The 15,894-nt window shown below is 60.2% G+C and overlaps 2 protein-coding genes across 5 annotated transcripts; one reads left to right on the top strand and one right to left on the bottom strand.

The window, feature by feature from the left end:
• Nucleotides 1-469: 469 nt before the first annotated feature.
• On the bottom strand, nt 470-12,333 carry Ntn5 (netrin 5). Of its 4 annotated transcripts, none has more exons than XM_087200442.1 (9): nt 12,147-12,333; nt 11,811-11,846; nt 8,976-9,038; nt 6,389-7,042; nt 3,360-3,548; nt 3,038-3,187; nt 2,685-2,738; nt 2,418-2,498; nt 470-1,219 (listed from the first exon to the last, which is right to left on the bottom strand). In XM_087200442.1, the coding sequence occupies exons 1-9, from the start codon at nt 12,331-12,333 to the stop codon at nt 825-827; spliced, it is 1,809 nt and encodes a 602-aa protein (XP_087056568.1). In that variant the 3' UTR covers nt 470-824. The 4 variants fall into 4 exon arrangements, with proteins under 4 accessions (XP_087056568.1, XP_087056569.1, XP_087056566.1 ...); XM_087200443.1 differs by lacking the exon at nt 12,147-12,333 and adding an exon at nt 12,010-12,114; XM_087200440.1 differs by having other exon boundaries at nt 11,811-12,333.
• Nucleotides 12,334-14,632: 2,299 nt separating this feature from the next.
• Nucleotides 14,633-15,424, top strand: LOC101710190 (galactoside alpha-(1,2)-fucosyltransferase 2). Its single transcript, XM_021245728.2, has one exon. The coding sequence runs from the start codon at nt 14,633-14,635 to the stop codon at nt 15,422-15,424; it is 792 nt and encodes a 263-aa protein (XP_021101387.2).
• Nucleotides 15,425-15,894: the final 470 nt, after the last annotated feature.

Consider the following 15,894-nt stretch of genomic DNA (forward strand, 5'->3'; position numbering starts at 1 on the left):
CCCTCACAGTGACTCTGCAGAAGAGATCGCCCAAATTTGAAGTTGTGGTTGGTTGTGAGTGCAGGGGTAGAGGTCAGAGTGGTAAGGGGGTAAGCAAGGGCAACTTTCCACTCCATAGCACTTCCTGTGTTTGGCCCGTTTGGTGGGAATTCAATTCTGCTTAGGATCAAGCGATGCCATAGCATTCCGGGGCTCCCAGTGGGCTATTATCTCAGGAAAGAGTCTCGATTACACTTCAGGCCAGGTGAATCTGTCAGAACCTTCTTCAGACATCACTCCAAGTCCCTTTATTCCTTTCTCAGAGACTATCCTAAAGCTTTTCAGAAATGGAATGTTCTTTCACCTGGAACTTTCTGGAAATCTGGAGCTGCTCTTTTCTTTCATAGATTATCCAGCCATTTCTAGCCATCCCCCCCCCCCCGCCCTGGTCTCTCGGCCCATCATCATGCGACACACATCTGACTGGCACCCAGTGACACCATAGAAGTTCTATCTGATTTTGTCTCAGGGTGCTCTGGGCAGATTTGTTCAAGGCCTTCTTCATTTGCTCCTATAGACTTTCCAAGCATGAATCAAAAGTCAGTGGACAAAATTCCTCGAGATTTAACTTTATTGTGGGCAAGAACTGCTTGGGTCACAGGCCAAAGAGGTGCTGCTGGGGCTCCAAAAGTCCCGCTTCCAGTTTGTCGCCTTTTGCTAAAAGTTGCTCAGCCCGCGCAAAGCTGGCGCATGCGGAGTGATGTCCGGGCGCCACAGCTTCTGATTGGCTCCTTGAGGACGCACATCGAGGTACAGGGTTCGCGCCCCGTCACCTCTGAGTTCCTTCAGTGGCTTCTGAGGCGGCTCCAGCCCAGATTAGTGTCTAGCTTGGGGCTCGGTGTGGAGGGTTTCAGGCCATGGCAGCCTCCGTTGCGCTCCTCCTGCTGCAGCCTCCGCAGTGGTCGGGCCCAGCGCGGCCTCCAGGGCAGCGCGAGGCCGTGGCGGTCGAGGACGAGGCGCGCGGGGTCCAAGTCGCCGGCCGGGCTGCCCAGCAGCAGGTAGTCCGTTCCAGGGCGCAGGCGCAGGCAGCCGCAGGCCAGGTCAGCGCGGGGCACCCAGGCGTCTTGGTCGCCGCGGCGCACGGGTCGGGCCCGCTGCTTGTACACAGCCAGCACGCGCACGGCCAGCCGCCGCCATGCCGAGCCCGCAGCCTCGGACGCCAGCACCTGCGCGCGCAGAACTGCGGGGAGGGCGGGGTCAGGTGGGGCGGGGCCTGGGGGTCGCCCAGGTCCCTTGGGTCAGTCTGGGCGGGGAAGAGTGGATAGAGATTTGAACCTCACGGAGAGTCTAGCCTGGGTCTCGAGGGCTGCTGGAGGAGGCTTTGCAGCCCGGGGCAGGGGGTGAAGAGGTGCAGCTCCAGGATTGAGGTTGGAAAAGGAGGTTTGCGTCTCCAACAGAGGAGGGGAGTCCAGACTGGGAGAGGAGCCCAGGAGCCAGGGATGTGTTGGGTGGGGCTTTGGGAGTTACTTTAGGAGCAGCAGAGATAGGAATTGTGCTAAAGGTGGAGGGGTGGCCGGGGATTTAGCTCAGTGGCACTGTGCTTGCCTCGCAAGTGAAAGGTCCTGAGTTCGATCCCCGGTACCGGAAAAAAAAAAAAGATGGAGGGGTGGCACATGGGGATCCTACAGTAGGTGGGCCTGGGGACAAAGCAGAAAAGACAAATCCAGGATCTTTAATGCAGCAGGGTCAGAAGCTATCAGGAGTGAGCCCCGGGAGAGGAGGGTATTGTCAGAGGAAGGGCTCTGCGGTGAGTTTGGAAGGTTGGAAGGATGAGGGCTGTCCCTGGCACTGAAGGCTGAGGTCACCCGAGCTTGCACAGCCTTGTGGGCTGGGTGGCTAGCAGGCTGTCTCTGTGAGTAGAGGATCCCTGCGGGCAGTGGGGAGAAAAGGCTCCACCTTCGAAGGCTGGGAACAGTAGTGGCCAGATGTCGACCCTGAGCAGGGAGGGCAGTAGCCAGGGCTGGTCTGGATTTGTGGGCTGTGCTGAGTTCCTGAGCATGAGGCCGAGTTAGGTCCGTGTGGACTAAGAGTAGGGCAAAGGCTCAGATACTGGTACCCTGAAGGGGTGTAGAAAGGGTCTGAGACACAAGACAGGGACCCTTCCTTTAACCAGTTCTCTCACATCCTTGCACCCTCAGGAGTGTCAGGCTGAAGGACAGGGCAAAGCTCTGAAGCTGACAACATGGGGGAAGAGGAGGCACAAGAAGGTGTGAGCACCCTCTCTCCGCTGTCCCACCCCGTATATCTCTTGTCCTATCAGCTCCTGGATCCCTTTAGAACCCAACACCCTTTCCCTGTAAAATGAATGAACTGAACGCTGGCCCTGAGGGTATCACCAGATGTCTGAGCAGCCTTGGGGCTTTTCTCCGGGCACTCACCGTAGTCCTGCTGGCAGTACCTCCGAAGGCTCATGTGGACCCTGGTGTCCGAGACGTTGCAGTAGTTTTGACACTGAGGGTCTGAGGAGGGTCAGGCTGTCTGCAATGGGCTCCTGAGGCCTGGACCACAGTGTTCTGCCCACCCATCCCCCACTGCAGGGTGAGGATAGCTGGGACGTCCCTCCGGGACGGAACAAGCTCAGAGCCCCGACAGCCCATCCCCAACCCCTCTTGGTGCCTGGGGATCTCACTGGCTGACTGTCTTACCAGAGCTGGAAATACCACGGGTAGTGGCAAGAGGGGTTGTGGCCTCTGGAATTCCTGAGCCCAAAGGAGAAATTTGATTTCACCTCTTAGTCATCCTCCCCCAGGAATCCAGGCATGCAGACTCCCAAGGGTGCAAGTGTCATTTGCCCTCCTCTCCCAGGACCCAGGATTCTGGCCCCTACTTATTCCTCCTCCACCCCCTTTCTGCCCAGGACTGGGGAGCCTGAAATTTCAGGCCTTGGCTTCTCTGAGGACTGAGTCCTGCTTCTACCCTCTGGCTTCCATCTCCCAGGCCCCACCCCACTTGTCTACTGGGATCTGGGTGGTTTCCTGCCTGCACACTCAGGACTCACGCTGGCAGGGCATCCTGGGGGAGCGGCTCTGCTGGTATCCCAGCCCACAGCGATTGCACGTCAGGCCTGTGACCCCTAACTTGCAGGAGCACTGCCCACTGGTCTGGTTGCAGGTACCTCCTGTTGCCCCAATAGGGTGGCACTGGCAGGCTATGCAGGGAGAGGAGTGGGGGTGTGGAGTGTCAGGGACCCAAATGCTTCCTACTAAACTTGCATCCCTGTCCTCCCGTGACACTGGAGCCCAGGCCCAGCCTCCTCCCTCGGACCCGGGCTTCCCTTCCCTCCAGCCTCTCCCTCTCACCTGGCTTTAGACTGCACTCACCCCTGCAAGCCTTGCGGCTGGTGATGGGCTGGCTGGGGTCCCTCCAGAACCCAGGCTGGCAGTAGTGGCAGTGTCGTCCTGCAGTGTGGTGGCGGCACCGCTCACACACACCCCCACTTCGGCCCCCTGACAGCCTGAACAGCTCAGAGTTGAAGCGGCAGCGGCGGGCGTGCTGGTTGCAGGAGCAGGCTGGGAGTGAGATGGAGCTGGGATGTCAGGGCCAGGGTTTTGGTCCCCAGACCCCAGCTTTCCCTCCAGGGAAGGAAATAAAATGAGGGTACAGTGTTAAAGCCTGGGGCTTCCTGGGTAAACCTGGCTCCCAGAACGTCTTTGTTCTCATCTTGAAGTGGGTGCATTTGAGGGGAGCTGTGAGCCCCAGGGACTGGGGCTTTCTGAGTGGCTCTGTAAAGCCTGCTGCTGAAGGAGGGGGCGGGCTCAGGACAGGGCGGGTGGGGCAGACTCCTGCCTGCCTCTCTGTTCCTTGGGCCAGGACTGCTGCCCTCCCTAGCTCACTTCCATTGCTGCAGAAGAACATTTAGTATTTCCCTCGTGAGGCTCACAGAGAGAAGGTGCTCAACCCCGAGCCTGGCCCAAAGCAGGTACTGGGCTCTGAGTGCTTCCAGATGCCAGCCGCTGTGGGCTGAGAGCTCCACCTATTTCTGTCCTTATTCTATCCTTTTTTTGAGGGTGGCAGTGTACACGGGCTGAATGCAGGACCTTCGTGCTTACATTCCCAGTCCTTTTCATCTTCTATTTTTTGTTTGTCTGTTTTTTGGTGCTGGAGATGGAACTTGGGTCCTTGTGCTTGCACAGCAGGCGGCGAAACCACTGAGCTAAATCCCCAGCCCTCATCTTCTATATTGAGACAGGGTCTCACCGAGTCACTAAGTTGCCCAGTTTGGGCTCGAACTTGTGATCCACCTGCCTTGGCCTTGCAAATTCTGGCATTATAGGTGTGTGACACCGTGCCTGGCTGCTGGATGTGTTTCATTCTCACAGTGGCTCTGTGAGACTGCTACCAGCATCACCCCACTTCGCAGATGGGGAGACTCAGACACAGTGAGACGAAATCCTCTGCCCAAGGCAGTGTCACCTGGAGGTGCTCAGAGGCAGGATTTGAACCTGGGCTCCTGGGGATCTCTGGAGGATGTTGCTCTTTCCAGGAGGTGTTTATCAGGTTTTCTAAGGTAGTGGCTCACAAGCCTCACTCCTTATCAGTCACTAGGGAAACATTTCAAAAATGACATAGAGGGCCTGGGGATTTAGCTCAGTGGTTCCGCCTCCTGCCTCGAAAGCACAAGGACCTGAGTTCGATCCCTGGTACCAAAAAAAAAAAAAAAAAGACATAGATTCAGGGTCCACACTCTGGTGTTCACTGGGCCCAGTGTTTGGTATTTCTAGTGACTGTCCCAGAGTGAGACTCTGGTGTCAGGGTACCTGGGTCACTCCTGGGGAGACCTGGATTTAAGGGTTTCACTCAGAAAGGACCAAGAGCCCGGCACTCCCAGGTCCCCAGCAGCTGGCCAGAGCCGTGGGGTGAGCTGGGAGAAGGGCTGGGCTCTGGCCCTCTGTCTGCCTTGTCCAGTGGGAGTCCCCAGCCCAGGCTCCAGGGCTTGGTGGCATTAGAGGTGGCAGTGCTATGCAGGTTCCTAGGGGACAGAGTCAGGCTTTGGACCCTTTCTGACCCCAGGGGAAGTTTCCCTGTGAAACTCCCACCTGGGGAAGTGCAGAGTCAGGAGCCAGTCTTGCCGCCTCTGCCAGACCCCTCCTCACAGCCCTGGGGGTCTCTCTCACCCAGGTGTGGAGGCTGGTGCCCTGCTCAGCCTCAGCGGCTGTGGCAGTCCTCAGAGGGACGACCTTCCCGATGCCCAGGCCCTGTCCAGGCCCCGAATGCAGCCCACACCACCTCTGGGACACATGAGTCTCCCTCCCTGCCCTCCAGGCTGTGGGCTGGAGCCCCTGGGTCTGGGGGCAGGGGGCAGGGGGCAGGTACAGGGCTGCAGCGAAAATCTCAGGGGGATGAGAACAGAGGGGAGCTGTGGACCCAGGATGGCCTGTAAGTCAGTTCACGTCACTGCATGCAGGAAACAAGGGGCAGGAATGCTTGGGTGTGTGTCGGGGGAGCAGGGTGGGAGTTGCTGCCTCGTGCATCTGAGGAGGGCCCAGGCACAGAGGCTCTGGAGCACCAGAAGGGGGAGCGGTGGCCTCAGGGGCCGGGGCACTTGTCAGGTGGGGTCCCGTGGACAGGTGGTCTCAGGGCTTCCTCCCCGGGACAGCAACATGGCAGGTGCCCCGGAAGCTTCCTCCTGCCAGGTCAGGACTGGGCTCTGCCCCAGGGCTTTGTGAACACCAGCTCACTGCATCTTCTCTACAGCTCCGGGGCAGCACTGTTACTGTCCTCACTGGATGGGACCCAGGAGGTTGTCACTTGCCTCAGATCACACAGCTGGTGAGCAGAGGAGCTGGGACCTGAGCCCAGGCAGTCTGCCGGGCTGGCTGCTGAGGCCACACTCCTGTTTGTCTCCCTAGAGCACCCAGGGGACAGCACCCAAAAGGAGCTTGGCAGGGATGATCTGAGGCCCAGGAGGGCCCAGCTGCCAGGGTCCTGGGCCCGGCACACAGGGCAGCTGTATGTCTTGTGCAGGGGCTTGCGACCTCCGGCCTCAGTCTCCTGGTGTGACGGTGCCTACCCAGCACGTGGTAGGTGCTGCATAAGCACGCACTTCACACCTTTCTCCCCCAGTCGGTTTGAGAAGCTGGGAAGTGTCCGGCTGCTCCGTCCCTACCTCAGTGCCACAGCATCATAGTCGTCCCTGTCCCAGAGTGTTGGGTGAGACTAGAGTCCCAGCCCTGCCTGAGTGTGTGGGGTTAGGCTGCGGGCGGGCAGGCGGACAGGGGCCCAGGGCCCAGGATGGTGCAGAGAGCAGCAGGGAGCAAGCGGTTGTGGGGAGAAGAGAGCACCCTGCACCCTCGGGGACACGGGACCAGCTGCCAGGGAGACTGGGGCTCAGGAAGGGCCCAGGACTCACGCAGACAAGGATGGGGGTGCTGGGGCGTGGCAGGCCGCCAGGGCCAGTCTCGATGGGACGGGCGGCAGCTCTCGCACCCTGGGCCAGTGGTGTGGTGGCGGCAGCGGCAGCGAGGTGGCCGGGCACGGGCGGCGCAGCGGGCGGCGTGGCCATGACACTGGCAGCGGCCTCTCACCCCAGCTGCTGCCAGCCCTACCCAGGCCCCAAACTCCACCCGGAGCTGGTGCGCCACCACCTGGGCCTTAGGGCCTGCTGGGGAGCGGAAGGTCACCTTCTCGGGGCCCCCCGAGGCTCCGGGCCAGGCCGCTCTGTGCCACAGAGGCCTCCAAGGACCCCCAGCAGCCCGGGCAGCAGACAGAACAAGGGCTGGGGGCCCTGGGCTGCAGAAGCGCAGGCTGACAGACGACAGGAGGAAGGGGCTGTCCAGGTCCAGGGTCAGGCTGCCATTGCAGGTAGCCCCGGGGTCAGGGCCCATGCCCTGGGAGAGGCCACAGGCCTGAGGGCAGGAGGCCGCTACAGCACCTGCCAGGCGGGTCACCGGCGGGAGGCAGAAGCGGGGGTGGCCCCCAGGATCGTAGCATGGATCTGAGGTGGCCTGGCCCAGGAGGAGCAAGAGGGCAAAGGTCACAGGCATGGTCAGGGCAGAGCCAGCACCTGCAGAGGAGAGCGGCCAGTGGGGCCTCCGCGGGCAGCCTCCGGCCCGCTCCCCGAGGCCCCTGCACAGCCCAGCATCCACCCAGCCCTGCCCGCACCCCCTCCCCGCCTGCCTAGAAGCGAGGAAAATAGTTCCATCTGGGGAGAATTACTGTTTACATAACCCAAAGGGGAAGGAACGCAAGCCAAATTGAGAATTTTGCCTGAACTAATCCGTAGCTTAACACCCCAGAGTTAGCCATTGGTGTCAGGGGACAGGGCCCCCAGGGAGAGGGGGCAGAAGAGAGGGACGGCAGAGGCCACCAGATGGAGAAACCTGGAGAGGGACAGGAGACTGGGGCAGAGCTGTGCAGGCCAAGGGGACCGCAGGGGATGAGGACTCAGAGCAGAGAAACAGAGCAAGGAAGGGGTGGGACAGACAGCAGGCAGCAGGAGGAGTGGAGGTGGCAGGCCTACGGGAAGGGCCTGGCACGGAGGAGAAGGACCAGGGTGACGCAGGGACAGGCACGGGAGCCCAGGAGGCTGAGACAGATAGGGGCCGGGCACACGGAGCAGCACACAGGCCTGTGGAGATCCTGGAGGCTGAAGGGGCAGGCAGGTGGCCCAGGGGCCCTCTGGAGAGCCCAGGGGACAGGGGACAGCAGACAGCCCACAGGCCCTGGTGCGGGGAGGGCCAGGCTGGCGAGCCCAGTGGGGCATCAGAAGCAGGAGGCCGAGGCCTGGCCCACAGGGACCAGCACGGGGGCCTTTCCCACGTGGGGTCCTAACCTTGTTCTCCACAGCCCTGGCACGGAGGGGATTATCGCCAAATGGCCCTGGCCCCCCGGCCGCCCTGCCACCCAGCCCGGCCCTCAGCCCATCCTTAACTCTTTCCCAGCCAGGGGGACGTCAGAGTGGGGAGCTGAGGACAGGGAAGGCTGATGCCTGGGTTTCCTTTAAGGCTTGGGGTGTGGGGACCCTGAAGTCAGACTCCAGGGGCTTTCTGAGCATCTCAGCTCCGCCCGCCGCCCACCACCCTCAGCCTCGGGGATTGGGGATCAGAGTCCCCAACCTGATTCTCCACCCATCCTCAGGGCCAAGCAGATGGGGGAGCAGATGTTGGAGGTGGTGGGTAATGAGGGAGGAGAGAGGCAGGAAGGCAGGAGGGTGGGACAGGGCAGGCACCAGATGCCAGGATGCCTGAGGGGGTCGGCAGTCCTGACCACCACAGGCGACTGCAAGGACTCTGTCCTCTGCTGACCCCCATGTCTTCTTGAAGGTCTACAGTGGCCTGAGGAGCCCAGTCAGGTCTGGGCACCTCGGGGCCTTTCTGGGCCCCTAGCTGCAGATCTGCACCCAAGCTGGCACCCTGGGCACCAGGTGGGCCACACAGGCCCTGTGCCCCACTGGTCTGCCATGTGCAGACTCTGGCTCCTCTGCCCCAGGCGGCACCCTGCCCTGCAAGGGTCTGGCGCCATTTTGTGCTTGCTCTGTGGCTGGTGTTTGCCATCCCTCAGCTGCAGCTTTGTTTGGGGCCAGGCCCCCATGAAAGCAGGCCTCTTTTATTTTTTATTTTATTTTTTTTAAATTTATTTTTTATTTTTTGGTACCGGGGATGGAACTCGGGTCCTTGTGCTCTCACAGCAGGCGGTGAAACCGCTGAGCTAAATCCCCGGCCCGAAAGCAGGCCTCTTGCTGGGTTGTTCAGGGGTCCCGCTTTTTGTGCCCTTAGCACCTCGAGGAGCGAGGCCCTGAGTCCCCCAGTATTCCTGGGGTGCCGAGAAACTGACCCGTGTCTACCACAGAGCCCACCTGTTGACCCCCAGCCTCCACCTGGGATCTGGGCCGCCTGACGCCAGCAAACCCACTGTCCGGCCCTGGCTGGGCGCCCAGGCCCCTTCCTGGCTCCTGACATGCACTCCCACCCGAGCCCAGGGTCCCAGGCATCACCAACCTGTACCAGAGTCCGCAGTCGGTCCCCACGCGCTCCTCCCACAGGGCTGGCAGCGGTGGGCTCCTGGAGGGAGGGAGGGAGGGAGGAGTGGCTGTTCTCAGGCCCAGGCTGTGGGGGTTCTGGGCGGGAGCTCCAGCAGAGCCCGCAGAATCAAACACCACCCCCCCTGCTCCGGTCCCCTCACCAACCACAGCCACGCTGTCTCCTCAGGGACCCCTGCCACCCACGTGGGATGGGAGCGCTATTGCCCCCGGGTGGGCCCACAGCCAGGCGGCTCCCAGCAGGCTGGCCCAGGAGGCTCCTGGCAGGTAGGACGGATAGGTAGAGGATGGGCTTCTGGGTCTGGGGTCCCGCTCCACCCTTACTTGGCCCAGCCCCACCAATTCCCGAAGGCGTGCCGGCTGTGCCACGTGGTGGCTCAATCTGGCCCTGACCTGTGGAGCAGCTCCAGCCCGAGTGGGGATCCGCTTGGCCCTGCCTCAGGCTGACCCCAGCCAGCCCCGCCTCACAGGCCCGGAGCTGCGGGTTAACTGGGCGTTAAGGTCAGTCGCTTTCAAGCCCTAAAACTCTGTGCTCTTGGAAGGATCAGACCTGCCGCTAGAGACCCAGAGGCCTTGGCATGAAGCAGTGGGAGGGGCAGCAGGGGAGTGAGAGCCCCTCAGGCCTCGGGGAGAGAGTGAGGACCCCAGAGGCCACTCCTGGTGGCCCGTGTTCCAGATGCCTGGGTGCTTTCCTCCTAAAATTCTCATCCAAACGTATTTCTTAGCCAAATGGTTTTGACTAGAAAAATAAAGTTTTTCTCACTTCCCCTTCAGACGATCAAGGGTGCCTAGAAGCCAGCACATTGCTGTCATTTGGCCTGGGTGTCCATGTTTGTACAGCACAGTGTGGGCCTGGTCCCCACAGGGAGCCACAGACCCATTGCCCTGGGCCCAGCAGCAACCATGATTCTGGCTCTGGTGACCCTCAGATCCAGCAGAAGCAAGGACAGGGACATCCGGGGTTGATTCTGAAAGCTATGAGAAGACGGACGGGGTTGGGGAACCATAGGCCCTGTGTCAGAGGGGGCACCCGGCTCAGGGCACGAGGTGCTGACTCAGGACTCACGGTGCCAATGGAGCCAGTGAGTCCTGACCAAGCTCTTCCTGCCTGCCCGAGCACCTGCACCACAAGACCCTGGGAACAGGACCCCAGACCCCCTTCCAGAAGGGGAACCCCGAAGAGTGTAAGGAATTCTGGCCAGAGGCTGTCAGGAGGGGCAGGTGCCTCGGAGCGGGCTGTGGGTGCTGCGGATCAGTGCCACGACATGAAGGGGCACTGGGTGAGACCTGAGGGCAGCCAGGGCAGCCGCTCAGGCTGAGGGGATGCTGGTGCAGGGCGGCTTTTGCTGCTAGAGGATCTGGGAAAGCTGGGCCCCACTACATTTCTTCCCCTTCCCCATCCGTCTGTGGGGCAAGAGGTCCCCTGAGCTCTTGTGCCCTGGAGCCAGGCTTGCTTTCTTCCCCTCTTGTCCTTTTCTTTTTGAGACAGGGTCTGGGCATGCAGTTGAGGCTGGCCTTGCACTCACTATGTAGCCCAGGCTGGCCTCCAACTCATGGTGATTCTCCTGCCTCAGCCTTCCAAGTGCTGAGACTACAGGCACGCACCACCATGCTGGCTTCACTTTGTTCTTGATTGCCTGAGTGGCTCAGCAGTTAGCACCAGCAGGCACCCCTGGGGGTGGGTGGGGAGGAGCCCAGGACCTGCAGGAGACTTCTTGGGTGTGCTGGTGGGGGGGTGAGGGCTCCCTGTGTCCTGGGACCCTCACTCCCAGGCTCCAGAGGAGGCGGCAGGGCCTGCTGGGTTCCCCTGCCCTCGTGAATAGCAGAGGCCTGGAAGACAGGGCAGGGAGTATCTCTGAGCTGTGCCTTGGGACCACTTTTCCCTTGGACACCATAGCTGTGTGATTTCAGCAAGTTGCTTAACCTCTCTGTGCCTAGTTTGCTTCACTTCTTAAAAGGGGATTAAAATGCCACCTCATGGAGGCATCGGCTTCTTATCTGCACTCTGGGCCTCACGTGTTCCCTAACCTACTGCATCAGGGGCAGAGACCACGGCACATGGCCTAGGGCAGGGTCTGCAGTAACGCCCGCGGTTCACACTTGGAGAAGTGCAGTCCGCAGGAAGCCCCAGGCATTGTCCCCCAGTAGCGAGTGAGTTCGGTGGCTCGTTGTTTCCCACCCGCCCAGAGGGAAGGGGTCTTGGGTGGTGAGCACTGAGCACCTACAATGCCCCGGCCCCAGCCGCCCGTTTCAGCAGGCTCTGCTTTCTGGCTGTTGAGGCTGACGCCACAAGGGGGAGCCCCTGGGACTCCAGGAGAAGGCAGGCCTCACATCTGAGCCCAGGGTAAAAAGAAAACCTGGGTGTTCAGCGCTTAAGAATTTCACCCAGAGGGCCGGGGATTTAGCTCAGTGGTTTCACCGCTTGCTGCCCAAGCGCAAGGACCTGAGTTCGATCCCCAGTACCAAAAAAAAAAAAAAAAAAGAATTTCACCCAGAATGGTGGCGAATCCCTTGAAAAAATTTCAGGTTGGTGACAGCGGAGCACTAGCCCACGCAGGGGCCTGTCTGCCAGGAGCCACGGAGTTGCTCTGGTCACATGCCACCACCGTGGCCCGGGGTTCTTGCTTGGAGCACGAGACCGCTCCCAGCGACGGGAGCCTGGGTTGGGTGCGGCCGAATGAGCGGTTCAGCTCGATTTCATTTGCTTTTCGGAAATTTAAGCAGCAGACCGTGTTTCTCGCCTGAGTCAGCGGGGTGTGGGACATGGTGTCTCACGCGCGGCGAGCTGGCTGACCTTGCTGGAGAGAGTCCCGGGGCTTCCGGATGAGGCCTGGAGAGAGGAGGACGAGAGAGGTGGTGACACCTGGCCCAGGCGGGGGGGACAGAGGGGAGGGGTCAGCCTGGCTCCAGACTGGGTCCGTCGTCTCATCAGGAGGACAGGAGCTGTGGTCCACCGAGCCCGGGCAGCCCGGGGGCACCTGGGGGCCACACACCTGGCTCCCCCTGAGGTTCTGCTGCAGGCTGCCCAGCCAGGCGCTCAGGTGCCGGCGAGTGACAGCGGCCTGGGTGGGGATGGAAGGCGGGGCGGGACGGTGGACAGAGCCTGGCAGGTCCTGAAACTGTGAATCACAAAACTGCCCATGACCGCACAGTGCCACTGCCTGGCGACGCAGATGCGAGGAGGCGTTATTCATCGCAGGGGCCGTGGGCTGGTGAACGGATCCGTGCGGCACAGCGGTGCGCCCCCTGCCGGTGTAGGAGGCCGGCCGTGCTGACGCTTCGAGGCTGGGCCTGGCGCCCGGTGAGAGGCCGGACATTGCGTGAGCCGCAGATCCTCGGAGAAGAAAGCAGAGCTCGGTTGGGGGTGAGGCGGGGGATGCGGGGATGAGGGAGACTGAGGTGCAGGGTTTCCTTTCAGGGTGAGGCAGATGTTTCAGAAGTGATTCAGATGCTCAGAGAGCTCCGTGACTGTCCTAAGAGCCATGAAATCGTGCATTTTAAATGGGTGGATGGTATGGCATGTGAACCGTATCGCAGTGTCTGCGGGGGAGGGGTGCTCATGGCAAACATACAGACAAAGTAAAAGCTAAAGCGACACAGGGTGGCTGCTATCACGGAGAGGACGCTGCAGGGGTAGCAGTGGGAACGGCTGGTCCCTCAAGTCCCGGGCTAGAAATGGCCACAGTGTCCCTTCTGCCACATCAGACAGCCCAGGCAGGCCTGGCCTTGCATTCACGGGAGGGCCAGAGAGCCGGGTGGCCTGATCCACTGCACGCACCAATAGTGATGGGACTGTGGCTGACCCCATTTCACAGAGAGGGACACGGAGGCACGGGAGGTTAAAAACCTAACTGTACTCAACATTGGCCAGCCAGGGGGAGGCAGTGCCTGGCCGGGCACCTGAGTCCTCTGACCTGCACCCTCAGCTAAGTGGGACCAGGGAAGACTCGAGTCTCCTTTGTTCTCCATGTGCTTCCCTGCCTGGTACACGCTGACACATGCCTGACACTGGGATTATTTATTTACAGCACCGTCAGAGGACTTCTTGCACACCGGGTACTGTCCAAACATGTTATAACTGGGTGTGGTGGCACATGCCTATTATCCCAGTGCTCAGGAGGCTGAGACAGGAGGATCACTGTGAGTTTGAGGCCAGCCTGGGCTACATAGTAGTAAGACCCTGTCTCAAAAAAAAAAGTGGGCCAGGGATTTAGCTCAGTAGTGCTGTGCTTGCCTCGCAAGCACAAGGTCTCAAGTTTGATCCCCGGTAACAAAAAAAAGTAGAACAAATAGAACAGTACCCTATATTTAATGAAAATTGTGTGAACGTGATCTCTCATCCCTCAGTGTATTCTAACTGCACTTCTACCTTTCACCTAAGGGAAGCCCTTCATGGCTTCTCCTTGGTGTACCTAAATTGCTAGATTCCCTTTCCTTGCGGTTGGAGTCCTTAAGAAAACAGGAGTTAGGTGGACACACACTGTGGTCCCTGCCCACTCATGGTAGTGAGGGGATGCTGAGCAATGGCAGGCACAACACATGCAGCCAGATGCAGGCCAGGGGGGTCACAGGATGACTCACCAGAGCGGAAAGACCGTCAGGCTGCCCGAGCAGCACAGAAAAGCCACAGTGATCTAGTTCTGGGATTTTCCCTGTAGTGACTTAAGAACACAGTCGACCTTGGGTAACTGAAACTGAAGAATGAAACCGCAGATAAGTGGGGAGTCAGGTATCACACTTGGCTTCCCACCTCCCAGTGAGGTAGTTTTGTTAGGAGAAGCCATACAGATGGCTGCAATTGTAGGTTACATATGGTCAGAGACAGGCATTTTCTCTTTCTTTTATGTGGCATTTTCCTTCTTTTTGTTTTGTTTTGTTTTGTTTTGATCGGTTTTCTGGGGGGTTTTTTGGTACCACGGATGGAACTCAGGTTCTTGCACTTGCGAGGCAGGTGGCAGAACCACTGAGCTAAATCCCCGGCCCTATTTTGTTTTGATTTTTGAGGCAGAGTCTCATTATGTAGCCCAGGCTGGCCTTGAACTCACAGTGATCCTCCTGCCTCAGCCTCTCCAAAACTGGGATTACAGGCATGTGCCACCACACCCAGCAGAATATAGGCATTTTCAAACAGTACAATTTGGGCCAGGGATTTAGCTCAGTGGCACCGAGCCTGCCTCGAAAACAGTACAACTTAATCATCCCTGTTTACCAGGTGAGAAAACAGGTTCAGAGAGGTACAGTGATTTGAGGAGGCCCACAGCACTGGCAAGAGACCATCAGGGACTCGGGCCGGGTGCAGACTCCAGTTTCTGTGCTCCTGCACTCAGGGGTGGACTGAATAAACGGAAGCATGGAGGTGGGAGTGCATATACACCCCAGCTAGCCCTCCTGACCGCTGCTCCTCCTGCTCCCACAGCCATCAAGGAACTCAGGGTCACCTTCTGCTTCTTTGTGTCATCTTCGTGGTGTCCACCGTCTTCCACTGCCATCAGCGCCTGGCTCTGGTGCCCACCCCCTGGGCCTCCTCGGCGCGCGTGCTGCTGGTCCCCAGTCCCCGGACACCTTCCGAGAGAGGGCGTGTTCACCGTCACCGCCATCGGCCGCCTGGGGAACCAGATGGGCCAGTACGCCACGCTGTACGCCCTGGCCAAGATGAACGGCCGGCCCGCCTACATCCCCGCGCGCATGCACAGCACGCTGGCCCCACTCTTCCGCATCAGCCTCCCCGTCCTGCACGGCGACAGGGGCCTCGCAGTTCCGTGGCAGAACTACCACCTGGACGACTGGATGCAGGAGCGCTACCGCCACATCCGCGGCCGCTACGTGCGCCTCACCGGCTACCCCTGCTCCTGGACCTTCTACCACCACCTGCGGCCCGAGATCCTGCGCGAGTTCAGCCTGCACGAGCACGTGCGCCGCCAGGCCCAGGCCTTCCTGCAGGGGCTGCGCGTGGGGGGCGCCCGGCCTCGCACCTTCGTGGGGGTGCACGTGCGGCGCGGCGACTACGTCCGCGTCATGCCCCGCGTGTGGAAGGGCGTGGTGGCCGACCGCGGCTACCTGGAGCAGGCCCTGGACTGGTTCCGGGCTCGCTACCCCGCCCCTGTCTTCGTGGTCACCAGCAACGGCATGGCCTGGTGCCGGGAGAACATCAACGCCTCCCGCGGGGACGTGGTGTTCGCGGGCGAAGGCGTGGAGGGCTCGCCTGGCAGGGACTTCGCGCTGCTCACGCAGTGCAACCACACGGTCATGACCATCGGGACCTTCGGGATCTGGGCTGCCTACCTCGCGGGCAGGGACACCGTCTACCTGGCCAGCTACACCCTGCCCGACTCTCCCTTCCTCAGAGTCTTCAAGCCCGAGGCGGCCTACCTGCCAGAGTGGGTGGGCATCCCCGCAGCCTTTGGGTAGAGCAGCCTCTAGCCCTGGGCCAGGCTGTCGTTTGTCCTGGGCCACCACGGGCCAGCATGTGTGGGGCACAGCATGTGGACTCAGGATCCCTCGGGGAGTTTGAATTTGGGGAAGCCCCAGAAGTTCCATGGTGCACACAGCTCTCTGGTGGACCAAGTCGAGTGGACACGGCGTCCTGTTTTAACAGCCTGCCTTTCTGATGGGGGTACTTGGCCACAGCATTCAGCATGTTAAAGGGGACTCCAGAACAGCTTCAGAAAGTGGCAAGAACAATGGGATAAGCGTTTGAAGTGAGGGGGAGGATTCTGAGGAGGATTAATAGTACTTTTTTTGGTGTTTTGGTTTTTTTTTAAGATAGGGTCTCCCTGTGTAATTCAGGCTGGCCTTGAACTCACTACGGAGCCCAGGCTGGCCTCAAATTTGCAGTGATCCTCCTGCCTCAGCCTCCCAAGTGCTGGCTTTACAGGTGT

This window comes from Heterocephalus glaber, unplaced genomic scaffold, assembly GCF_053883595.1.
Source record: "Heterocephalus glaber isolate CG9 unplaced genomic scaffold, H.glaber_assembly_v1.0 deba00001744, whole genome shotgun sequence".
Lineage (NCBI taxonomy): Eukaryota > Metazoa > Chordata > Mammalia > Rodentia > Bathyergidae > Heterocephalus > Heterocephalus glaber.